The 27,450-nt window shown below is 42.6% G+C and overlaps 1 protein-coding gene across 1 annotated transcript; it reads right to left on the minus strand.

Annotated features, from left to right (window-relative positions):
- Positions 1–567: 567 nt before the first annotated feature.
- LOC137418856 (uncharacterized) lies at positions 568–26,465 on the minus strand. The gene is made up of 4 exons (XM_068104999.2): positions 26,391–26,465; positions 2,314–2,368; positions 1,220–1,320; positions 568–818 (listed from the first exon to the last, which is right to left on the minus strand). The coding sequence occupies exons 1-4, from the start codon at positions 26,428–26,430 to the stop codon at positions 568–570; spliced, it is 447 nt and encodes a 148-aa protein (XP_067961100.2). The 5' UTR covers positions 26,431–26,465.
- Positions 26,466–27,450: the final 985 nt, after the last annotated feature.

Genomic DNA, 27,450 nt, shown 5'->3' on the forward strand with positions numbered 1-27,450 from the left:
CTTGCACATTACTCATGGATGCCTTCAATTCTTGAGCAGCATGGAATAGTTCCCTTAAAGGTTGTGCTATTCTACATGTTTGGTCTGGGAGAATTGATTCACTGCTCTCGCTGTCCTCACTAGTCACATCTTCAACAACATCTTCTACCACCTCCTCAACATCAAGTGTTTCAACAAATACTATGTCACTCTCACTTTGACGTGATGGCTTGCAAAAGCAGAGAACAGGATATGATCTCCTAAGCCTTGTCTTCAGACGACCAGATTTGAATGAAGAGGCATCAATGCTTTCCACATGTTGCACCTCTTTAATGAATAATCTGTTTAACTTAGTAAGTCGCAGAATCTCGTTTCCTTTGATTATCCTCTCCTCAACCACTTTACTACAAAAACTCTGGTATGATTTCTCATACAATTGCTGTGAAATCTCTACTTTTGTCTGAGATTTATGAACTACTTTAGTATACCTTAGGTAACATGACTTGTGGTACTTTGCTTCCATTGCGACAAGGTCTTTATCCCTAATATCTAAGAGCAACCTTTGATCTTGTTTCATCATTGCAGCATTTAATAATTGCCCCCACTCATGGTTTCACAATTCATTAATTTCTCAACCTTTCTCTTCCCTGTTCCCGAGTCCTTCACATACCGGTTGGTTCTGCAGATGACACATCGTACTGGCAACACATGCTCACGTCCTGCAACAGATGGTGTCGCTTTATCAATTGAGGAGCGAAGACATCTCTTGGGTGGTTCTTCATCTAGCGAGTCTTCAACTTCTGGAATAACAGCCAGTCTTGATGTGCTCGTTGCAGCCTCTGAAAATTACACAAAATTAAATTCATCATTACGAATATGTACATACATACCAATATATGATTTGCAAGATGTGATTTTTTTTTCCTGTACTAATTTGTGAAATAATCAATTACAATTGATATAACCTATTGAATTATAAATTAGAAATATCTATCAAAAAATTAAGCAAATTTAGGTAAATGATTTTTGGTTACAAAATTACTAAGCCAAGATAGGTCGATCAATGAAAGGCAATAAACTTGATTTTGGAAATTACAATATCAACTCATAATTACCCTTTTACGTGAGTATAACTATTTTCAATAGGATTTGGTTCTTGGTTTTCCACTTAAAACACAATTGCAAATTTTTTTTTTTTTTTTGGAGATGAGAAAACAAAAGTAAAGTTGGTATATTTTACCTTTTTGCCTTTTATTCCTCCGAATGGCCCGGTTGATCTCAGTAATATTGCAAAAATGGCCGTAGCATTCAGCATGATATCCTGGAGTGCCTCGTTTTCTCCTGAGGTTAGAAAAAATACAGGTAAATTAATTTTTTAAAATATCTATTACTATGAGCATCGTCCTAAAGGTGAGGAAGTATGTAGAAAATATAAAATTTATTCATCTCAAGAACAGTGTAGAGGTGAAATTTCCCGTCTGTCTGATTTCCCGTCTGTCCGAATCACCTGATCACGGAGGTTTTCAAATTTCAACAGTCCGAGCCACGGAAAGCTTTCTAAATTCTAGACTTAAGTTAGAGTCTGAGCTTATATCTAGACTACCCTATTACTAGAATTAAAGTTAGATCTAACAAAAAGTTAGTCAAGATCTAGGTACTTACCTCCCACTTCTTTCATCATCATCGTCGACATGCCGCGGCTGTTTTGCCGGTGCCTCTGCCGCTGATACACAGTCCCAGCCATAGCGGTCTGCGTTGTGTGCTACTTTACTTTCGGGCGTGTTTTCCATTTCCTTCCAGAGATTAGCACATTCTTTGAATTTTTTGAAGGATTTCTCGGCAAGAGGAATAACCCTGCTGTGCGTTGCAATGACGTGCATACAGCAAAATCCAGATGATGTCCCTTCTGAATCATCGGCAGATGCACCACTGGCATCAGCATCCGAAGACGACATGAGCGTCGCCATGTTTGCTAGAGTCGCTTCTTTGAAACGCGTTATCTGATTGGCTGTTGCTTATGGGATAGTCCGATGCGTTTATGAAAGGACAACTATGACTGGATAATTTTAGCGAGGTCCTTGTCGAAATTATTGAGGTTTTTTTCCACTTTTTAAAATAATGGTGGAGTTCTGAGATTGCCGAGTTATATGGTATGCTTTTAAACATGTTTTTGGACAATAATATTTCAACGTTGATTAGTTACTCGATGTGGGTCACGAAAGTTAAGAATTCTGACCGACGGCCCACGGTCTATTGTCCTCGAATCACAAGTTTAAATATGTCACTCTCTTCATTTTAAAATGATGAATGAATAACGTTGTTGTTGTATCTTACCAGTGTGAGCCGTGCTTTTCAGGACTAGCTTGGGGCAAGTTGTCGACATGTTTGTCTGCAGCAGCACACAAACAATTAAAGGTATGTATGTTGGAGTATAATGACAACATAAACAGTGGAATAGCCAAGAAGCCAAAACCAAAAAATAAATAATCTTTAAAAGAAATTATATTCATGGTGTTGCTTTTCGGACTAAAACTTGAAAGTGTGTATATTGTTTCATTTTGAAGCAAAGGATAATGAACTTTACTGTTGTACCTTGTACTCAATTAAAACAGGTTTTACAAGTGTCAGACAAACTTGAACGATGAGCTTGAGACAAGTTGTCGACATGTTTGTACACAGTAGCACACAAGTGAGTGTTGTCTCTTTGAGATTTACGCCTTTAATTTGATGTAAAACATTTTAGAGGCAGATGCGCTTTACAGAAATCTGGAGTGTATCATTCGAGGTCAAGGAACATTTCTAGGCTACAGCCAATCATTGGAGGGTCGTCATCCCAAATCAGACTGCTCCATCGAAGGTTGGCAGGAACTTGTAACTCGTTCATGGTGCTGCCGATAACTCGCCGACTCTTTGTGAAAGAAACCACGTGATCTTTAACAGCCACCAACAATGGTGCTGGCAGCTGGGACGTTCGGACCCGAACCCAAACAGCACACATGGATACCTCGCCCTGTGTACAAAACACCCAGATTTGTAGCTTGGTCTGACATTCAAACCGAGACTAGACAGCTCAAAGGTGGGAGTGCGTAACACTAGGATACCTGTTCGGCTGCTTATTTAAGGCAAGGATAATTATCATGATGCCCCCATCTTTGCTCTTTTCACTCTCTTCCAAGTCAAGGTTATAATTGACACACATGCCTTGGGCCTCTCAAACATTCCCCAAAAGTTGAACTACCACATTGAAGGTTAGCATACACCCAATATTTCAAACAAGCCTGTGAGAAATGTCAAGCTCATTTGGCTTATTTAGAAGGTGTTAAAAGTTCAAGGAGGCAGAGATGAACATCTGAGTTTATTGAAACAATACAGTGACCGAACACGCAAGCCTTCAGCTGAAGGGCATCATCGAGCAACTGACTCCGCCTTCCCGGAAACGGAAACAGGATTGCCTAATACGTCATGCGTAATACCAAAGGGTTTTGCAGTATCCAACATCTCCCCTTCCCTTCAAACCGACGACATATGGAGGAGGTTTCCAAGAAGTGACAGTCTCCCAAATCGATCAACATGCATGAGTGCATACTGCCCTCAATAAAATCAATCAGCATGAGTACATACTACCATCCCTGCCCATAACCATATGTGTGGTAACAAGAACACAAAGCAATATAGAGCAAAAGTTCAAGCATAACAATTTACAAATTGAGTCGCGTAGGTGCCCGGCGATCGCGTGGGCTGCGACAGAGTGGGAAGTCAAATCTCACTCGCTTCGGTGGGTAGGAAGCTGGTCTGTCCTTGCTTCCAACAGTAGATGGCTTTTGACCCTCACCATCCACAGCGGAGCATTGAGGGACATATACTGACGAAGGAAACACCGGTTCCTCCAATAAACTCTGCCCGACAGCAGTTTCACATGATATTAAACAAGGTATTATAAGTTTCCATTGACGATAAAGATGCCTCATAATCTTTTGCGGTCACGTTGTAGTGGGTATGGGAATGAAGCTGTGTAATCACTTGTCGTGAAATTAAAACTAAGAATTGTGCTTCTCATCTTATTTAATGTGTAATAAAATATCTTTGTATTGACATTTATTAATTATTTTCATGTTCATCAACTGATCTAAAATGGCCGAGGCTTCATTAAAACAATTGTTGTTTCCAGCCTTCTTACTACCTAACAACAATAATAGCCCATTGACTAATTGTGATGGGTCATTTGGAAGAAAACGAACACCTGAACCAAGCCTTCTTAAAGCATCAATAATATTGTAACGAATTTGAGAAGTGTAACAATTTTGAGAAAGTGTAACGAATGTGAAAAGTATGGTTTTGTTGTGTGTAACTGACCCTCGTAATGTAAAGAATGGTCGCAGCTCGTCCTCTTAGTTAATTCCATAAACCTACACACAGGACACAATATATCCTTTTAAATAGTTAGTCCCTTATTCTCTGTCTAGGCTAAGGATGTGTTTCCCACTAGTTTGACTCTTCATTGCACCGAATTAAATAAGAGTAGGCCCTCTGACGCCCCATGGCAGCTTCCAAGTGCCAGGTTCGCCACTTTGCTGCAATTGCCTCTTTAGGCACTTTACTGCATTTCCATCTGCCGTCCACTGTGCTGCATTTGACTCCATTACACACGAGGTAACGCCGAAGAAGAAAGGCGGGTCTCCACCTCGTCATAGAGGGGAGGAGTAAGTCAGCCCTGCTCATCCAACCCAGAACGAGGGGTTTGGCTTGAGAGGGCGGAGAGAGAACGTTTGGGGAAGGTTCGAAAAGGGTAAAGGGCGGGGCCTATATAACCCGCCGCGGGACGCTCCCAAGGAGATCTGAGATGAGCTTTGACGGAGATGGGTCCAGGAGATGCGCTGGAGACGAGCAGGTGTGACCAAGCCGCCGTGAAACGTGCCGCGCTGCAGGAAAAGCGGACCGGAGCAACGCAAGGAGCGCATGAGGCAGCAGTACAGAGAAAGGAACTTCGCCCGCGCAGTTTGGGACCAAAGCTCGGCTTCTTGACGGCGGTGCCTTCTGGCCCGACCGTGCCCAGTACCCGCTGAACCTTCCTTGCCTCTAAAAGCCACCCATCTCCAAGCCATTCATTCCTGCCTGCATTTCCCCGTGTAAGTGTGATCGTCCGTCTGTCTTCAACGTTGTCCTGGGGTTTATTAATTAAGCTTGTATAGGTAAGCTAAAGATTTCACTGTGTGCCTGCTCCTTCCATTTTCTGTATATAACCAACTGCTATCTTTGCTTTGGCTTGTGAAAATAATTAATAAAACCTGTTATTCCTCCGTACGTCTTCTTCTTCCTCTTTGCATTCGGTCGCTTTGGAGTTTTCCACATTGAATATCTGTGGCGCGATACGGCCAACGTCTGGGTGAATCGGGTGAGTCGGGAAAAACTGTTAGGTCGCGGGGCCTCCGCTCGGCAAATATAACATCCTTAACCGCGAACCGTAACAATTGGTGTCAGGAGTGGGATTCGGACCTGAAGCGTTTAACGCGCTCAAAATTACAAAGTACCGAAATTGCTTTTGTTTTACAAAACCCGAATTTTGAAATCGCGCCATGGCTGGTCAAGGCGATGGGATGCCGGTGGGAGAGATAGATGGGGTAGAATCGACCCAGGACCTCGGGGAAATGTCTATGGAGGATGTGGTTGAGGGGGTATCAGGCGCACAAAATGGCGTCCTCGCGCACGTGGTTGTAGCGGCACCAAATTTTGCCGCGCCCGTGACCGAAGCAGCACCAAATTGCGCTGCGCACGTGGTCGCGGCAGCCGAGCCAGAAATGCCAGAGTACATGCGAGTCTTTATGATTCAAATGATGGCAAAAATGGATGCCCAAAATGATAGGTCCACCCGAGAGAAAAGAGAAATGGGTGAGCAATTGGAGGGCCAAATGGGCCAAATGGGGAACCGGATGGATGCTCAGGGTGAGCAAATGGGGGGCAAAATGGGAGAAATGGGGGGCAAAATGGGCGAAATGGGGGGCAAAATGGGAGAAATGGGGGAACGGCTAGAAGCTAAATTTGAGGGTTTAGACAAGAAATTTGAGGGTTTAGACAAGAAATTTGAGGGATTAGACAATGGGATAGAGGGGGTGAAACATGGGTTTACGGGGGTGGAAAATAGAATGGCTGCCCAGGAGAATCAGATAGAGGGGGTGAAAAATGGGTTAGAGGGGCTAGAAAATAGGATGGAAGACAAATTGCGGGCAATAGGGGAGCAATCCGCCCGGGAAATCGAACAGATGGGGAACCAGATAGAGGAGGTGAAAATCGGGTTAGAAAGTAAATTGGATGCTCAGAGGGATGAATTGGGACAGATGAGGGTGGCATCTACAAAAGAGATGGAGGAGATGAAAGAGGAGATACGACGAGGTGTAAGTGAGGAGGTCTCGGGGGTACGCGAGGAGGTAAAGCGAGGTGAAAAACGTATGGAGAAAGAGGTGAGGAATAATACGGCGAGGTTACAAGGGGGAATAGAGGGTCTGACGAGGGGAGTAGAACAGCTGACAGTGGGACAAAAGGAACTCGTGGACCAAGTGGAAAAGAACACTGCAATAATCGGGGGGTTAAAAGCGACACAAAAGGACATTAAAAATGAATTAATAGCGACACAGAAGGAATGTCAGATGGTACATGAGGGGTTGACGAAGAAGTTGGAAGAGGTGACAGAAGTAATGGAGACGAAGGACCGAGAGGTGAGGACGCACATAGAAACGGTTAAAGTGGCGTTAGAGGAAGAGATAGAGGGGGCGCACCGGGAGATGAAGGAGGTAAAGGAAAAATTAGAGGAGGTGGAAGAAGGGGTGAGTGAAATTAAGAAAAGACGGAGGGAAACTAAAAAGGAGATAAAGGAGGAAGTGATGGAATATGTACAAGGTCGGTGCTCAATTCATAATTATGTGCTCACTAACCAAATAAAGACTTTGCAGGTGGCGAAGGAGGTGCGGAGACGAGGTGCCAAGGTGAGTGGCGATATATTCGGAAATGCATATGATGTGAGGAAAGCTTCAGTCGGCTTGGGGGTTGATTTGGATCCGGGTGTTCGTGAGAGGCCGTTGGTGAAGTGTGCGACAGGTACGGTGTGCGAAAGAGGAGGTGTGCGAGAATGTCCGACTCTGGGGTGTGTGAGGAAAAAGTGCGCGCCGAGGAGTGAGGGTGCCGTCGAGAGTGAGTCGGTCGTAGCGCGTGTGCGAGGGAGCACATGGAAGCGCGTAGTGAGGAGTGTTACAGAGGATGTAACGGAAGCATGCACGCCTGTGGTGAGTGTTACGGAGGGTGTAAAGGGAGAGTGTGCGCGAGAAAGGTGTGTAACGGACGGGTGCATGAGGAAAGAGTGCGCTGTCAAAAGTAAGGGACAATGCACGCCTGTGGTGAGTGTTACAGAGGATGTAACGGGAGAGTGTGCGCCAGAAAGGTGTGTAACGGACGGGTGCATGAGGAAAGAGTGCGCTGTCGAGAGTAAGGGTGAGTGCGCTGTCAAGAGTGGTGGTGAAAGTAGTGAGAGTGACACGGAGCGTGAATTGGTTGTGACAGGTGAGAGAGGAAGTACACCTGGAATGGAAGAATGCACACCTGGAAGGGTAGAGCGTGTGTGGGAATGCACACTGGAATTGGTCGTGAGGCACGTGGTTGGGTGTGCGAGTAAGAGCACACCTGTGATTGTCAGGGAGGAGGTGACCGAGGAGGGGGCGCGAAGAGGTGTGTTGGTGAGGTGTGCGAACGACGAGTGTGTGCCAAGGTGTTCGGTGGTCAGGTGTGTGACCAAGTCTGTGAGCGAAAGAACGAGTGCAATAACGAAGTATGCGGGGTGTCGGGCGGCGTTGGAGCATCGAGCTCAGTGAGGGTGAACTAGCGTATGCGTGTAAGCATGCAGGTGAGGCATCGACGGTAACCGGGTTAGCGGTCAGAACGACATTTAGCCGAATCGGGCCCTCGGTGCACGTCGGGCAGCTTCGCGTGCCGCGAGGAACAGCGGGGATCCGAACCACGGCGGGTTCGAAAGGACCGCCGTACGTGATCCACGCTGGGCCGCGTTTGGAACGGCCGCGTCCGTGCTCCGCTAGGCGGAACGGGCAGCCCGATAGGAAGGGTCGTCATGGCGACCCCCTTTTGTTGAGGCGTTCCGGCAGGTCGAGATCGGGCCATGGGATGGCTCTGTGCCGAGGTGGTGCGTGGGATCTCGGCCCGGGTAAACCTCCTTCCCTGCACCGAGTGCCGGACGTATCCAGCCGCCGGCACCAAACAACCCGCATTCATTGCTCGGCTTTACGAAGCCGAGCTTTAGAGACGAATTGGCGCACCGAGAGGCATTAGTGAGTAGACTGTGTGACGAGAATAGTGTTTTGGACCCAAAATTAGAAAAAGGCAAAATTTGATGATTGGCAAAGGATTGGCAGTAATGATTGGCAGATGATGGGTAGTGATTGGCAAAATTTTTGATTTGTTGGATTTGGTGTGCAAAATTGATAGTGGGAAATGCCCCGATGTGGTGGGATGGCAACCTTGCCATCTCTCACACGGGGGGCAAAGGAGCACTAGATTTATGGGGTTTATGGCAGTGTAAGCTCGCCGAGGGAGGGTTTGGATAATGTGTAGGGACCTAGAAGATGACCTTAGGTGACGTTAAGATTAGGTAGTGACAATGACACCTGTAGTGGGGACGCAGAGAGGGTAGTGTGGATGATAATGACGTGGTATGTGCTAAGTTTAAAGGGAAGACGGGGAGCACTAAGTTAGCAGGGCACCAGGTAGATTAGATGATGCCGTGTGTATGGTGAACAGGTGTGATTGCACAGGTGTGCAACTGAACAGGGGTATGGAGCAGTGTATGAGGGAGCAGTGGTGATTGCGTGTGGTGTTGACCAAATGGTCCAGGAAGGAAGGAGGGTGCAGGTGGCACCAGGTGTGAGTGCACAGGTGTGCACCAACAGGTGTATGGAATAAATGGTTGTGTGAAATACATGGAATGTGGAATACATGGAGTGTGGAGTATATGGAGTATTGGAATGGATGGTCGTGGAGTGAGTATGGTGGAAACTATGGAGTGGAGTGGATGGTGCGAAGGTGTGAGTGGGGGAAGGATGGACCCCCATCACGAATACCCGGGGAGGGTAGTGTAAGTGTTAGGTAGAGGGTATAGGTAAATTGTGGTTGGATATTGGCATCTGTGGTGCGTGGTGGAAGAATGGTATTTGGATGGGTGTATTAGTGTTGTGGAAATGGCTGGGCGTGTAGCCTGTTAGTGTGTGTAGTTGGTTTGGGCACTCCACCACTGTGAGGATGTCGGCCAAGGTGAGGCCGCAGGTGGGCTCTGGGAGCCGGTAGTTGTGGATGGGGCCCGAGGATCCGGAGGACGGACCCGGGTAGCCCAGTGCCAGAGGGCACTGAGTGGGGTGACAGAGCCAGGAGGGGCCTTCCCCAATTAGATAGGTTAGGGTGAGGAGCTAGGTAAGCTCGGGTGGCAACTGCAGTGGTGGAGGTGTGCAGGTGGGTAGACCTGCTGGGAGAGCTACACGCCCCAGCCCGGAAATTGTGCAAGGGCACAGGGAGTTGAATCGGGGGAGTGAGACCCCAAATTGAGAAGCACCACAGTTTGTTCAATGGGAATTGGTTTTTAGAACCCATAGTGAAAGTTGGCCAATGGATTGGCAGGGAAAGACCCCGGTAGTGTAAAGTGTGTTAATGACATTTAGAGGATAGTTAGGATGAAAATCTCCTCGCACCATCTACATCCACTCACCTGAGGTAACGATGGTACTCCACACCATGCCATGGTTGTTTTTAATTATTTTTGTGCAAATGTTTGGATTATGAGACGCATCATGACGTGGGTGTGACATTGTGCCTTGATGTTCCATCTCTTCCTCCTTATGAGGGTTGATGATGAATTGGGTGATGGCAAATTTTGGATAGAGGGATTGTGGAGACGAATTTGGTGTAGGGGAAATATGGGGAAGATGTGACGGTAGCGACGGATTTGTAAAGGTGTAGATTTTGTAAATATGGGGTAAGGGCAAGGGTAGAGTAGGTGACAGGGGGGGGTGACGTACGGTAGGGACGAGCTTTCTCACTTCGCTCTCCATATGCACTTCGCCTTGCATTGCCTTGTTTGATGTATACCCTTGTGACCTTACCCCTCGCTCATCTGTCTTTCCCCCCCTTTTTGTCTCCCACCTGAGGACTGTGCGCCACTGGGTGTTGAGGGGAGCGTGCGGCGGTCGTCTTGTGTGCCAGGGCCCTCTCAACCAGCATGCATTGCATTGATGTACCACTTTATGGACCGCTGTTCTGCGGCCAAGTACCACTTGATGGACCCCAGGTTCTGGGGCAGGGCACCTCTGTTGGAGACCGGCCATAGTGGCCAGGGAATCTTGCTTGCGGACCTCGGTAAGGTGGCACCTATGCCAAACAGGTGGACCACCCTTAGTTGGCCCCTGAGGCCCTAAATAAAAATGGACACGGTTTGTGCTTTTTATATGTCCAAGTAGGCCGCATGAAGCAAGAAGACATCGGGAAGAACATCGGCCCAGCAGAGAAGAAGAAGACCACCACCAGTTGTTTTTTTTGTGTGTTTATTGCAAACAGTAATGACTGTGCACTGGTTGGTGCGTTTGGGTGCTTTTGGGTGCTTTGGTGTTATTGGTACTGGTGCATCGATGCAATGCGTGCTGTCTCCTCCCTCCCAACAGGAATTTCCTTCTCTTTGTTTCCCTAAAAAGAAAAGAAAAAAAAACGCAGGTCCTGGGTTGCGTTGTAAATAAGAAAGAACATCACTGTAAATAATGCTCCCCACCGTAAATGTATAGCTTGAAAACAATTCCGTAATTCGGTTATCCTGTGGGCGCAAATCTGTTAGGCAGGGTGCAATGCAGCAGGGGGACATATTTATTTGTGTTTTAAAATTGTCACACTCAGGGTCAGGTTAATTGTAGAGGGAATTACACCTACGTGTCACACTAAGTTAAAGTTTTGTAGGCCCGAGTACGGGCCTGAAGAAAGGAGGGTGCAGTGTAACGAATTTGAGAAGTGTAACGGATTTGAGAAGTGTAACAATTTTGAGAAAGTGTAACGAATGTGAAAAGTATGGTTTTGTTGTGTGTAACTGACCCTCGTAATGTAAAGAATGGTCGCAGCTCGTCCTCTTAGTTAATTCCATAAACCTACACACAGGACACGATATATCCTTTTAAATAGTTAGTCCCTTATTCTCTGTCTAGGCTAAGGATGTGTTTCCCACTAGTTTGACTCTTCATTGCACCGAATTAAATAAGAGTAGGCCCTCTGACGCCCCATGGCAGCTTCCAAGTGCCAGGTTCGCCACTTTGCTGCAATTGCCTCTTTAGGCATTTTACTGCATTTCCATCTGCCGTCCACTGTGCTGCATTTGACTCCATTACGCACGAGGTAACGCCGAAGAAGAAAGGCGGGTCTCCACCTCGTCATAGAGGGGAGGAGTAAGTCAGCCCTGCTCATCCAACCCAGAACGAGGGGTTTGGCTTGAGAGGGTGGAGAGAGAACGTTTGGGGAAGGTTCGAAAAGGGTAAAGGGCGGGGCCTATATAACCCGCCGCGGGACGCTCCCAAGGAGATCTGAAATGAGCTTTGACGGAGATGGGTCCAGGAGATGCGCTGGAGACGAGCAGGTGTGACCGAGCCGCCGTGAAATGTGCCGTGCTGCAGGAAAAGCGGACCGGAGCAACGCAAGGAGCGCATGAGGCAGCAGTACAGAGAAAGGAACTTCGCCCGTGTAGTTTGGGACCAAAGCTCGGCTTCTTGACGGCGGTGCCTTCTGGCCCGACCGTGCCCAGTACCCGCTGAACCTTCCTTGCCTCTAAAAGCCACCCATCTCCAAGCCATTCATTCCTGCCTGCATTTCCCCGTGTAAGTGTGATCGTCCGTCTGTCTTCAACGTTGTCCTGGGGTTTATTAATTAAGCTTGTATAGGTAAGCTAAAGATTTCACTGTGTGCCTGCTCCTTCCATTTTCTGTATATAACCAACTGCTCTCTTTGCTTTGGCTTGTGAAAATAATTAATAAAACCTGTTATTCCTCCGTACGTCTTCTTCTTATTCCTCTTTGCATTCGGTCGCTTTAGAGTTTTCCACATTGAATAGCTGTGGCGCGATACGGCCAACGTCTGGGTGAATCGGGTGAGTCGGGAAAAACTGTTAGGTTGCAGGGCCTCCGCTCGGCAAATATAACATCCTTAACCGCGAACCGTAACAATATGTTTTTCCTTCTCATTCTTCTTGCTTTTACCAGCACCATAAACCCCATAATCAAGTGAGTTTCGTAAATTAATATATACTCCATCATCTTCATTTTTTATATTCAATGGTTCATTGAAATACGTTGAATCAGTACCAGGACCTTTTGTTCCTCGGCTTCCATCTTTTGTTAGAAGAAACATTAATCTTGGAGTTAATTTAACAGGTGGCCGAACAGAACTCAAGAATCTCAAATTATCATTAAATATCAATACATTTTCTTTAACAAGATAGAATATTGCTGTTTCTTCTGTTGGAATGAGACCGCTATGGTTTTTGAATCCGCTGAATATTCGTTGTTTGAAATAGCCGTCAGAGCACAATCGGGAGGTTGATTTATCTCCTTCAGTTGTTGAAATAATCATTCATCATCATATTCTAATTCTCCTATATCTCCAAGTTCTTGCTCTGTCATTTTACTAAAATTATCTATCATTTGAAGTTTTTTCGAAGTATATTCTATTGCAGGAATTGTAGAGTGTTGAGAAGTTTTTAAAAGTGGTCAAAACATTTCTCTTGTTTTCTTTCAAAGGCTTCTCCATCAGTTAGTTTTTGTCTCCGTTTCTTCTTTATCTCTTCCTGTTGTTTAACAACTTTTGAAACTAACTCCTGATGTTCCTTAAATATTATTGCTCTTTCTTGCGCATTCATTTATTTATTTTAAAATATCATTTACTGAATTGTAAAGGTCAATCGAAAATTTTTCCTTTTCTTTATCATGAAAGTAGATGTGTTCAAATAAATTATTTTCTTTAAATATTTTTATCAAATTATTTATTAGCATTAATACGAGTTGTAATTTCTTCTTCACTAATACCAGTATCTCTGCTTTTCATACGTTGGCTTTGAGTTTCTTCATCAACATCAAAACCAAATGATAAAACCTTAACTCCATTATCACTCAGATGTTTCATAATTTGTCTCATGCCTTCTGGATTAGTTTGTAAAATCCCAACCACCAGATTTTAGTTTCTTTAACTCACTCTTACAATGTGAATATTTTGTTGTGCCAAGAGAGACCTCGTCAAATATTTGACCTTCGTTCCTCAATCGCATATGTTCCTCCATTGAAATGTAGTAATAATCTTCACCTTCTACTTCTCACGGTCGGATTGCTCTGGTCGTTGTAGATACAATACGAATCATAGGGTGTTTTTTTTTTTTAAGTTACAAACTTTTCATCTTCATGATTCAAGAGCTTAGACTTATGAAAGTTTTTTTCCTGAAGCAGATTTACCCACAAGATTAATAATAATAGTCATTTATGTATGTAATTATTTATAAAATAAAAAATATCAGTTAGTATCTCACAACAATATATGTATATTTTCCAATCGTGTGTTTCATATTCTCCTCAAATTCTTTTTTACTACATAATGCAGAACAATTGTCTCTCAAAAAAATATTATCATCTATTGAATTGAACTTGAACAAAATAAAAGTATTGGCATTGTTTCCTATTGAGCGACGAGGGAGTTGAAAGTATGATTGACTGAGATAAATACAATTACAAGAAGAATGTCTCCCTCTTGTATAGTAGCTATCCATATCCGTTTGGTTTCTCTCATTAACACAATCATCAAAGATAACGAGGTTCTTTTTTGATTTATCTAAATCTTGGGGTGAAGGTATATCATCCGTATTATCATTGAGAATACAAGTTATAGGTTTTGGTTTCGGTTTTGTTTTCTGTGTATCACAAAATAGTTGTATTATATCTTCAATGTTATAATCATTTAGTTTTTTTGGAGGTTTAAATAAACGAATTATATCTTCTTTTTGAAGACCCGCATTAAAACCCTGTGAGAGTAGTTGATACTCATGTTGAAAACTTGACTTTGTGAAAATTATTAAATTATCATAATCTAAAAAGTTGGGGGTAAGGAGCATCTTTAAAAGCAAACAGGTTTTTCCACAACCACTTGAACCAACTATTAGACATATTAATGAATTTGGGAAATTTTTATGGTTGTTAAATTTTATCTTGATTTCCCAAACAGGTAAAAAATCATTCATTTCTATATTTGGAAAACAAGTCATCTAATTTTTTATGAGCTTTTTTAGAAACTCTATATTTTATCCTGAGTTCAGGTTGAATTTCAAAATAATCCATTATTTTATTTATATAGTATCTTGTATTAACATTTCCATTAAAATTATTTTGAATAATAAATATCATTAAACCCCTATACATTTCCTCAATACAAATAGTCTCTTCCCTTGTAAGAAATGGTGTATTATCATCATAATGCTTAACATTAATCTCTCTTATTAATCTTGTAAAGTAATTCATTTTTGGTTCCAATTTAAAAGAGTTATATTTCTTTTTATATTTTTTGTCATCATTAATAAAAAGATAATCACAGAATAAACATTGTTTATGGGCTTTTGACTCTGTATTTAATGCCACTCTTTCACAAGCCGGACAATTCTCCAATTTATCATATGAAGAATCAGGGAATTTAAGAGGCTCAATATCTGGTATGTCGTTTGGATTTATCATATTTATATATTAAAAGATTACTTAAACTAAAAATCATCAGTATCTTTAGCATATAGTTGTATAAGTAGTAGTAGTAGTAGTAGTAGTAGTAGTAGTAGTAGTAGTAGTACTAGTAGTAGTGGTATAATCATCATCTTCATCGGTATCTTCATCTTCATCATCTATAAAACTATGTTCATAGCTATCATTAGAACACAAACTTTCACTATCATAACTGTCTTCTCTTCCAATAGAGATACGATCATCCCTATCATAATCCCCGATGTCTTCACTTGAATAATGACTCATATTTAATTAGCAGAAAATAACATTACCATCTATATCCATATACTTTTTTTCATTAACAGATTCAACTACTATATCTATAATATTAAAGGAAATTTTAAAATGGTTCCTAACTACTATTGAGCGAAATGACATTTCTCCTGTTGTTTTAACATCTTTCATTTCATCAAGATTAACATCTTTAGGCTTATTGAAGAATATAGAAATTTCACCGTGTTTAGAGCTAATAGTTTTATCCTCCTTTTCAGAAGCTTCAGTAAAAAGAGTTTCGTTTTTTGATACTTTAACATCTTTCATTACCTCCTCTAGTTTGTTAAAGATCTCCATAAATAGTGGTGAAACTTTTGTTATAATTACTTTAATTGATGGCTTCCCAAAGACAGAGAATGCTCTTCCTTTAAAAGGGATTGAGTAGCTCATATTATCTTTCATAATAGGTTTAATCCAAAAGTTGTTGTAATCATCTTTGTTCAATTTTTACATCAGTGCAATATATTTCAGTATCCTTTTTAAATGAGGACATTGATTGAAATGTGTCTTTTGTGTTTTGAAACATTGTATTTATTAAGTAACAAAGTTGGTAGGTAAAATGGTCTTAATCCTTAAAGTCTTCAATGAGACCAACTAAAATAAATGGTTTTCAATGAGATTTTCATCAATTTTTTATTTTATTTTAAGCGAAAGAGTGTCTATAAATTACCACGAGATTTTCATCAAGAAAATTTTATTTTAAGTAAAGTTTTACTCTATAAATATGGTGAATACAATGTATTGCGACTTTGTAATCATGAGTACAAATATTACAAAAAACACCTCCAAACCGACAAACACACATTCAATCTTTTTCCGCTGATATCCCCGCTTCAACGAGAAACAAAACATTGTGATGTCTGTTCTAAGGATGTCTTGAAGAAGGGTTTTCCTAGACACCTTCAACCACAAAAACACAAGAAGAATGAAGAGTCAGTCGGATACTCTATTAAAGGGACATATTAAGGGACATATTAAGATAAGGGTTTTTGAGTTTGAAATTCCTGGACCAAAATCAATAGCTGAGGCGATTTAGATGGTTAAACCTGCTGTTGAAACACTTGTAAATGATACGTTGACTGAGATGAATACTTTAAAGTTTTATATGGGAGTAAAAATGGGTATGGTAAAAGATGGTGTTGAAGAAACTCCCTATATGAGAACAGACCCTCAACTTTATCACATCATTCCAAGATTTCTTATCATCATGTGTTTATGGTGAACTTGTAAAACAGGAGCAGGATGTAGATAATGCAATTGCAGGTAGTGGATATAGTATTCGTAAAATCACTTTCCAAGATAAACACATTCTAAAATCAGACCCTCTTAAAGCGTCTTCTTACATTGATTTACCAAGGGTTGTAAAACTTTAAAAAGCAGTTGTTAATATTCAAAATAAAGATAATAAATGTTTCCTATTGTCTGTTCTCACTCACCTTCATCCCCCGCTTTCAAAACCTGAGAAAGTATCTCATTATAAGAAATATGAGAATATACTAAATGTTAAAGATTTAAAGTTTCCAGTCATTAAATGATATTCTTAAATTTGAGAAAATGAATAATCTATCTGTTAATGTATATGGATTAACAGATACAAACAAAGTTCAGATTTTAAAAATTTCTAATAACTACAAAGATGATAAAACACACATTGACCTTCTTTGTTTTAAATCAAAAGAAAACTCACACTATGCTTACATTAGAAATTTATCAAGATTAATCACCTCATAAGTAGTCAATAGAAAATGTAAAACATATCTTTGTAAGCGATGTCTCAACTACTTTCATACTACAGAAAGATTAAACCAGCATTCAAAATAATGTAGCAATCATAAATCCGCCGTAATTAGTATGCCGGGGGAAGGTTCAAATGTATCATTCAAAGATTTCAACAAAACTATAAAACATCCATTTGTGATATATGCCGACTTTGAAAGTATCATGGAAAAGATATATACCACTTCTCCAAATCCCAAAAAATCATACACAAATAAATATCAAAAACATACTCCTTGTGGTTTCTGTTATTATATCAAATCATCCGCAGGTGATAAATACAACAAAACAAGTTAGAACTTTATAGAGGAAAAGATGCTTCAGAGGAGTTTGTGAGGCGACTGGAAATGGATTGTATAAAATTATCTAAAATAATGAAAAAAAACTAATAAACCCATGTACTTAAAAAAAGAAGAGAAAAATAAGTTTAGACAACCAAAGGCTGTATGTCATATTTGTGATGAGAAAATTGATAAAGGATTAAAGGTTAGAGACCATTGTCATCTTACAGGTAAATACAGACGTCCAGCTCATCAAAGTTGTAATCTTAATTTTAAACTTCCCTCTTTCATTCCTGTCTTTCTTCACAACAACGCTCATTATGATACGCATCTATTTATTAATGAACTTTCAAAGACATCTGGAGATATTTAAGCAATTCCTAACACGGATCAGAAATACATTTCATTCACAAAAAAATTCATACATCTCCTATAACTCATATCAGGTTTCTTGATACATTTAAATTTACTAGGACGTGCCCGTACGTGGGTGCCCGTTCGGAAAAACATTCCAAACCGCGTGGCAGTAACGACCACAGAACCCCCCCTCTATTTACATGAAATGGTTTGGTCCATTCGCAAAGCCAAAGCGAACGACCACAGAACCCCCCCCTCTATTTACATGAATGGTTTGGTCCATTCGCAAAGCCAAAGCGAACGGCGAACGGCTAAATCGCCATAGCTCGGTAACTACTTCTCCGATTAATATGAAACCTTGAAAAGGCACATCCTCAGGTCCCCAGCAATATACCTGGCAAGTTTCAAGTATATCGGACCCGTGGTTGTCGAGAAACAGCGGTCACAGACAAACACACACACACACACACACACACACAGACACACACACACACAGAGATTACTGGAATTATAGATAGATGGCAAGTCCATTATCTAACTTGTTATCAAATATTAAAAACTTTCCAAATCTTCCAGAGTATTTCATAAATCAAGAAGAGATTGAACTCTTATCACAAAAGGGTATATATCCTTATGATTATATGGATTCATTTGAGAGATTTGAAGAAACACAACTTCCCTCAAAAGAAAATTTATAGAACGAGTTAAATAAAAGATTTTTTTATTTTATTTTATTTTTTGTATACAAGATCGAGGCTCGTGAAAGAGCTAACATTAATCACACAAAAAGACAAACCGACACACAAAACACAAAAAACAAGGGGAGCGGCAGACAAGATGGGGAGAGAGGGGGAAGGACACAAAAGAGAGGGGGAAGAGGGGGAAGGACACAAACACAACATTTGAGAGCAGGGACATCGGGAGGACTTGGGGGGAGGTGGGAGAGGAATAAAACATAGGAACACTGCAAGGACTCTGGGGTGAATTACCGGGGGTAGAAAAGATCAAGGTTTTCGATGGGGGAAGATAAGAGATGGTGGTGAACAGCTGTTTTAAAGACCTGGAGGGAGGAGTGGGATTGAAGGGAGTGGGGGAGTTTATTCCAGAGGCGGGAGAAAAGGGGAATGAAAGAGTGAAGGTGAGCAGAGAGCCTAGACTTTGGCAGTTTAACCATAAGAGGGTTGCAGGCAGATCTTGTGCGACCTGAAGGAATATTGGGGGGACAGAGCACAGAGAGAGCTGGGGGAGCAAGGCCGGAGAGGAGTCGGTAGAAGACAGAAAGACCACCAACCTGCCTGCGGTGAGTGAGTGAAAGGCCCTCGGTGTGTTGACTACATCGCAGGAGATTCCAATGATTCTGAAAGCTTTGGCCTCAACAGCGTGAAGCCGAGCAAGGTGTGAGGCAGGAGCACCAGCCCAGAGGGGGGAACAGTATTCCATTGAGCTGCGGATGAAAGCCTTGTATGTGGTGAGGAGCTCAGGTGTGCCAAGGAAGGACTTCGCACGACGGAGGATGCCCAGTCGGCGACTGGCTTTGGAGGCCAGCTTGGAAATGTGGTTTTCCCAAGAAAGATCATGGCAGATAGTGAGACCCAAAAGCTTGAGCGACAGAACTTCTTGGAGAGGATTGTTGAGAAAGTAGATGGGAGGGTTGTCCAGTCGGTCCTTTCGGAGAGATATTGTAAGAGTGTGAGATTTGTCAGGATTGAAAGACATGTTCCACTTGTTTGACCAGTCTGTGATTTTGTCCAGGTCTGCAGAGAGTGAGGAGGCTGCAGACTGCCGATCTAAGGGATGAGGAATGGAGCGACAGAGAGTAGAGTCGTCAGCAAAGAGATAGAGAGGATTTTCAAGAGAGTCAGAGAGATCATTGATGAAGACCAGAAAAAGCACAGGGCCCAGAACACTACCTTGGGGAACTCCAGCCTGAACAGGAAGAGGAGATGAGAGAAACCCATTCAGGGCCACACGTTAACTACGACCAGAGAGGAAGTCCGCCAGCCATGCGTGGAGATTTCCATGGATACCAAAGGAGGAGAGTTTGGTGAGCAGAGCAGGGTGCCAGACCGTATCGAAGGCACGTGAAATGTCAAGGGAGACAGCTCTAATTTCCTGTTTGGCGTTGAGGACCTCCATCCATTGTTGAGAAAGCAGAAGCAGCATGTCCAGAGTAGAGTGACCAGGTCTGAAACCAAATTGATGATCAGAGATCAAGCCATTGGAGAAGAGGAAAGATTTAATATCTGAAGCAATGATGGATTCCATGACTTTGCTGATAATTGGGAGAAGGCGGATTGGTCTGTAGTTGCTGGGATCTGTTTCTGCACCTTTTTTGTGCAAACCGGTGATGTTGGCTGATTTCCAAGCAGATGGCAGATGACCTTGAGCAAAAGAGAGGGTGAAGAGAACAGAAAGAGGGAGTGAAAGAGCAGAAGAACATGATTTTAGGACCCGTGGGCTGATGCCGTCAGGACCAGTTGCAGAATCAGAGTCGAGGGTTGACAGAAACTTTTCCACCTTGTCAGGAGGAAAGGACACAGAGTCCAGGAGCAGCTGGGTACGACTGGGTACGGTGGGTACAGAGAGGGATGGGTTTGGGACAAAAGATTTAGAGGCAAACACAGAGTTGAGGCATTCAGCTTTTTCACGTGCGGAGTCAGCCGTTAAGCCGTTTGAGGTGAGGGAGGGGATGGAGGGGGAACAAACACCAGAAACAGATTTGACCAGATGCCACCAGGATTTGGAAGAGGGAGACAGATAAGAGAGTTCGGTCTTGAGAATGGTGAGATATTGTTTCCTGGCTCTCCTGAGGGTGGACACACACACTTGTTTCGGGCTTTGTGAAAGGAAATGAGATTTCCTTCCGTTGGATTTGCTTTCCAGGAGACGAAAGCAAGTTGTTTCAGGGCAACAGCCTCACCACAAGATTCCGTGTACCATGGACGGGAGGAAGGGTATGACAACTGAAGACGAGATGGTATAAATCTGTGCATGAGAGAGAGCAATTTACTTTGAAAGAATTCCCAGGATGAGTTGATGTCAGAGGCGGTAGAGATGGGAGACCAGTCCAGATGATTGATGGCTGCGTGAAGACCGTGCCAGTTGGCCTGAGTGAAATTCCAGACTCGTCGACGCTGAGGAGGCTCTCTGAGAATGGTCAGAGAGATGTCCACTTTGACAAGCACATGATCAGATGAGCCGATTGGAGCAGAAGAAGAGCAGCAGACATTTTCAGGGAAGTTTGCCATAACCAAATCCAGAAGAGAAGATGCTCCGTTGACTGAGTTCCGGGTCGGGAAATTGACAGATTGTGTCAGTCCCAGTGAGTCGCAGAAGTCCTTTGCTGAAGAGCCATGGCTGGTGAGAGAGGTACCCACCCCCAGCCAACTGGCATGGTGACAATTGAAATCACCACATATGAGGAAGAGAGAGTTGGGATGGGTAGATAGAAGTTGGTCCATATTATCAGACAGTGAGATGTAGATGGAGTCATCGCTGTTTGGTGGACGGTACAACACACATATGAACAAAAGGTGGGAGCGAAGGGGAAGCCGTAGCCAAAGGTATTCCTGGGGGTGAGGTGGAGAGAGGGCAGTGGAGGGCGAGTGAGGAAGAGAGTTTTTTATAAAGATAGCAACCCCACCTCCAGGACGAGGCTCAGGTCTATCATACCGGAGGAGGGAGTAACCTGGGAGAGATACCAAGGCATCAGAGACATCATGAAGGAGGAAAGTTTCTGTTAAGCAGATCACATCTGGTTTGTCAGAAGCAACCTGTATGGAGAGGTCAGTCAAGTTTGAGCGAAGGCCCCGGATGTTTGAGGTCCATACCGTTAATGAAGAGGAAGGGGGAGCATCGGGTCCAGAACAGGGGGGGGGGGGGGGTAGGGTAAGATGTGGAAGAGGAGGAAGAGGTAGGGAGAGCTGTTGAAGGTGTGTCAGAGATTTCAGAGATTTCAGAATAGCTTGGAGAAAGGGAAGAATGGGGCAGACAAAAGGTTTGATGGAGATTGGGTGAGGCACAGTGAGGTGTTATTTGAGGAGGGGGAAGAGCGAGGCAGAAGGTTTGGGGAGATGAAGGTGAAAGTTGGAAGGGGGAAGAAGCAGGGAGGATGCTTTGAGGAGGAGGGGTGAGAGGGGAGTCTAGGAGGGGAGGAGCGAGGGAGATTTGAAAGGGATGGGTGATGGGGAGGATTTGGAGGGGAGGGGTGAGATTGGATTTTGAAAAGTGTACGATTCATGGGAAACGAACATTTTTTGCAAAATGAGTTTGAGACCTTCGAGTCAAAAATACGTTTGAGGACACTGGAGGAGGGGTGGAGTTCTGGATAGTTTAGGGAATGTAGAAAGGAGGAACTGTAAGAGATGGTATTATATATATTTTTTGGAATGAATAGATTTGGTGAGCAAGACGAAAGCATCCTTTTGTAGGAAAAGAAGAAAAGGGTGTTATAATATATGAGAGAAAATAGTTGTTCAGGGGAGAGATTATACATTTCTAGCCGCGTGATCGTGAACGAAGAACGAACGAACAAAAAGAACAACAAATAAACGAATAAGACCTGGGAAGGAAATATTTTTTTTGGGGTTTTTTTTTTTTTTTTGTGAGTACAGATATTAAACAAGGAGGTACGGGGTGAACGACTGGTACGAAACAGAGAACGAAAATAATTTCAGCGCATTCGACGAATCGCTGAGAGAAAAAACCACAAGGTCGGAGACGGTACGGTAGTCTAAGCCTACGAGTACTAGGCCGCAGAATACTCGATACCATTAACCGACGATTGTGTATACATGTACGAAAAATTAGCACCGAAAATTTTCCAAAAGATACGCTATATGTACACACACCGAAAGATAGATACAGTCTCGACAAAAACACGATTGTGATAGATCACTTAGCTTCGAGAGCGTGAGCGCATGGAGCAGCTTCGAAAAGACGTGACCTCGCCGTAATGATGTTATATATCACTGATAAAGATTATACTCGAGCACAAAATGTTTGGAAAAAGTTTAATATAAAGAACCTTTGAGAGTATCACGATTTGCATCTTAAAACGGATCGCCTACTATTGGCTGATGTATTTGAAACTTTTAGAACCGTCTGTCATAATAAAAATTCCTATGGATTGGACCCCGCTCACTATTACACTGCTCCTGGTTTAGCTTGGAGTGCGATGTTAAAAATGACAAAACAGGGTCTTGGATTTGATCAGTGATGTAGATATACTTTTGATGATAGAAAAGGCTAAACGAAGAGGAATATCTCAAGTATGATCGAGTAGAAATGCTAAAGCTTCAACAAATATCTTCCTGATTATGATACTACAAAAGATACTTATTATTTGATGTATTATGATGCTTATAATTTGTATGGATGGGCTATGTCTCAAGCCCTACCTTATGGAAAACTCAAATGGGTTAAAGAGAAAGATTATGAAAAGGTTTTACAGGATATCATTATCTCTACACAAAAAGAATTGGATAAAGCTAAAATTGGATATTATTTTGAGACTGATTTGAAATATCCTGAAGAACTTCATAATAAACATAAAGATCTGCCTTATGCTCCTGATAAAGCAAGACCAAGAAAAGAATGGTTAAGTGATTATCAACAATCATTTAATACAAAAGGTAAATCAACAGAAAAATTACTTACTACATTATATAATAAAGGAAATTAGGTTTTACACCAAAGGAACTTGAGGCAATGTTTATCAGCAGGGTTAAGAGTGAAGAAGATTCATAGAGTTTTACAGTTTAGTCAAAGTCATTGGTTGAAAGCAAATATTGATTTTAACACACAAAGGAGGATAGAAGCTAAAACAGATTTTGAAAAGGAGTTTTATAAATTAATGAATAACGCTGTATTTGGAAAGACGATGAAAAATGTTAGGAATAGACCAAACGTAAGACTCGCTACATCTTGGAAGCAAGCAACAAAATTAATTAATAGACCCAGTTTTCAAAGAGCAGAGGTGTTTTCAGAGAACTTTTGTGCGATCCATTTGGTTAAAGATAGTATTGAAATGGATAAGCCTATTTATATTGGAACATCAATTCTTTATTTATCCAAGTCATTAATGTATGATTACTTTTACAATAACTTAAGGAAGAAATATCAAAATGATGTTAATCTCCTTTATATGGATACAGATAGTTTTATTTTGAAAATTGATGCAGAAGATGTTTATTCAGATATGATTGATGATATTGATACATATGATACAAGTAATTACAAGCCGGGTGATAAGTTGTTTTCTTCAAAGAATGAAAAGGTTATTGGAAAGTTTAAGAATGAATTGGGGGGTTAGGTAATGAGTGAATTTATAGGATTGAGGTCTAAGGCTTATGCTTATAAATATATTGATAATAATATTGAAAAGAGTGATAAAAAGTGAAAAGGATTAAAGAAAAATGTTATTAAAGAAACAATAAACTTTGAAAATTATTATGATTGTTTAACTTTAAAGAAAGAAGAGTTCAGAAAAATGAATACGATAAGAAGTTATAAACATCAATTATTATATTCAGAAGAGGTAAATAAGAAAGCTCTTGGAGCTTTTGGATGATAAGAGGTTTATTTTAGGAAATGGAATTGATAGTCTCCCTTATGGTTATAAGTGTTAAAATATATATAAGTGATAAGCATAAGTGTTAAGATATATTACGATAAATATATAAGTGATCTGCCAGCAACCCTCTTATGGTTAAACTGCCAAAATCAAGACTCTCTGCTCACCTTCACTCCTTCATTCCTCTTTTCTCCCGCCTCTGGAACAAACTCCCTCACTCTCTTCAATCCCACTCCTCCCTCCAGGTCTTTAAAACAGCTGTTCACCACCATCTCGTATCTTCCCCCATCCAAAACCTTGATCTTTTCTACCCCTGCTAATTCACCCCAGATCCACTTTTTTAAAATAACAACTCCTTTCCTGGAAGTCCTTGGAGTGTCCATGTGTTTTATACTTCTCCCACCTCCCCCCAAGCCCTCTCCCTCCCACAGATCTCCCGATGTCCCTGCTCTCAAATGTTGTGTTTGTGTGCTTCCCCCTCTCTCCCCATCTTGTCTACCGCTCCCCTTATTATATGTTTTATATGTCTGTTTGATTTTTGGTGTGATCAATGTTAGCTCTTTCACGAGCCTCGATCTCGTATACAAACAAACAAAAAAATTATCTATATATATATATATATATATATATATATATATATATACATATATACGTGTGGGGGTTACCTTATTGGGACATAATCCACAGGCATGGGCCAGTGGGGCTTTTGATGGTATGGGCGTGGCGTGCGTGCGATTGTTGGAGCCACGCCACCCGAAGAGTGATTTTGCGTTATAAAAGCTGTATGAGTTCCGGTCACGAGTGAGTTCTGTGGAAATAAAGGAGCTTTGAACAGCTAAGAAGTGTTTCGTCCTACCGACATCCGCAACTCCTACGTTGGTGACCCCGTCTTGCTCTCAACGTTTTCGGAGCTTCAAACGAACATGGCGACAAGTGCAGTTTCGATTAAACTGCCGGAGTTTTGGGAACGACAAGCGGCCATCTGGTTCGCACAAGCTGAGGCTCAATTCGCCATTCGGAACATTTCTGCGGACGACACGTAGTATTATTATGTCATGTCTGCGGTCAGCTGCTCCACTGCGACCAGGGTGGTGAGCCTTCTTCAGGATCCTCCGAAGGACCGCAAGTACGAGACGCTAAAAGCGCTGCTGCTCGTAACCATCGAGCGCACTGAGCGCACCCATGAACTACTTTCTCTACCCGGGCTGGGCGATTCCAAGCCATGGGACCCCGGCCCCTATCGAGCCTATGCCGCTGGCGGTCACCGTCGCGCTTTACTGAAGAGGACCGTGAGGAACCTCAGCAGCCTTGGGAGGCCTGTGAGGAACCTCAGCAGCTTTGGGAGGCCCGTGAGGAACCTCAGCAGCCTCGAGAGGCCCGTGAGGGACCTCAGCAGCCTCGGGAGGCCCGTGAGGAACCTGAGCAGCCTCGGGAGGCCCGTGAGGAACCTCAGCAGCCCCCCGAGGCCTAGACCCGCCCCCTCGGTTGGCTCAACCCCCACGGCGGGGCCGTCCCCCATCGGGTAAGTCGCCGGTTGGCCCGCCCACCGCCAAGCCGCTAACAGTCCCTGCTCGGGTCATCAGTCATTTCGGCCGGGTGGTTAAGGCCCCCCGAAAACTGACATTGCCCGTGTGAGTGAATTCTGGGGGGGCACATGTGGGGGTTACCTTATTGGGACATAATCCACAGGCACGGGCCAGTGAGGCTTTTGATGGTGGGGGCACGGCGTGCACGCGGTTCTTGGAGCCATGCCCCTCGAAGAGTGATTTTGCGTTATAAAAGCTGTATGAGTTCCTGTCGCGAGTGAGTTCTGTGGAAATAAAGGAGCTTTGAACAGCTAAGAAGTGTCTCGTCCTACCGACATCCGCAACTCCTACATATGTATATATATATATATATATATATATATATATATACATATATATATATATATATATATATATATATATATACATATATACGTGATAAGATTTTTTTTTAAAGGGGGGGGGGGGGGGTTAGGGATTTTAACGGGCTACTGCCGCCTTTTTTACTAATATATAAATGATAGAACCAAGCATTAACCAAACTAAAGAGTGGAGGTATAGACAGCCTTGGTATATAAATGGAAAACATCATGAATGTGAGAAATATCAAATAAGTATTATTGAAGAAACTAGAGAAATACCCGTGATACGCACGGGTGGGAGGCCAGAAGCAAACAGGCAATGCAGATACGGTGAATGCTAAAGCATGAAACCAATAAATTCCACATTCCTGTAGCACCTTCAGTCGCACGTCAGACATGGACAGCAAGTTCGTGAAGGACTTCCATGAAAAACGTACCTGTCCGCAAACAAACGGGTACGTTCACGTAGAGAAACATCGATCGTGGGTCCGTGGCGAATCTGCATATGGCGATGGCAAAATATCAGAAATTGAAGGGTTTTTTTATTTTAAATGATTCATATAAACATCCGTTGAATCATATCACTTGCAAATCAGCAAAATCTAAACAGTATCTTTAGAATTTCAATAAAAGCCACATCACTGTTCATATCGGTAAATATTATTCCATCGTGTTTCAAATCGTGATTGATACACTATGATCATGATGATCGTGATCGTGAATCGTGATCGATAATCGTGTTCACAATCGCTATGTCGTATGTACTCCCGATACGTGTACCAAATTCCCGATACGTGTAACTGTACCAAATCAACAGTTAAAAGGATTTTGAGCCGATAGCTGTTACGGCCTTGGCAAGATCGATGGAGACAGCGATCTGTTAGATCTGATCCTCCTTCATGCCGAAGTGCAGATCCTCCTTCATGCCACATCCGATCGATGCAGCTGTGCAGCGATCGGTGCAGTCGTTTGTGTGGCACACGGTGCAGCGATCGGTGCAAACGTGGACTCCCACACTGCCACATCCTGCTGATACTTGCTCCCGCATGACGTTATTTTCCCCGGTGCTGCACAAACGACTGCACCGATCGAGAGTTAACGGATGTTTATATAAATCGTTTAAAAGAAAAAAAGCCTTCAATTTCCGATATTTAGCCTTTTCATTTGGGCCTCCCAATTGAAGCCCCGCCCACAGGGCGGGTACCGTTGCTCGACGTTAGAAGACGTCACAATGAACGTTATGCAAACGCGAATGTTATGCTGGAGTCCAAACCTGAGAAGGCTGGAGACTAAAGCTGAAATTGGGAAAACTAAATAGCCTATTTTACTCCTGGGGATCCCAGGATTATCCACCCAAAATATCTTTGCGATCGGTTCAGCAGTTTTTACGGTACCTTCGAACGGACAGACAGACATTTGGTGAATTATAGTAAAGACAACCTGGGTAAGAGTAGATAAAACACATAAGCGAATAAATTTAAATACGAATAAGTTAGA

The sequence above is a fragment of the Myxine glutinosa genome, chromosome 10, assembly GCF_964187855.1.
Source record: "Myxine glutinosa chromosome 10, kmMyxGlut1.1, whole genome shotgun sequence".
Lineage (NCBI taxonomy): Eukaryota > Metazoa > Chordata > Myxini > Myxiniformes > Myxinidae > Myxine > Myxine glutinosa.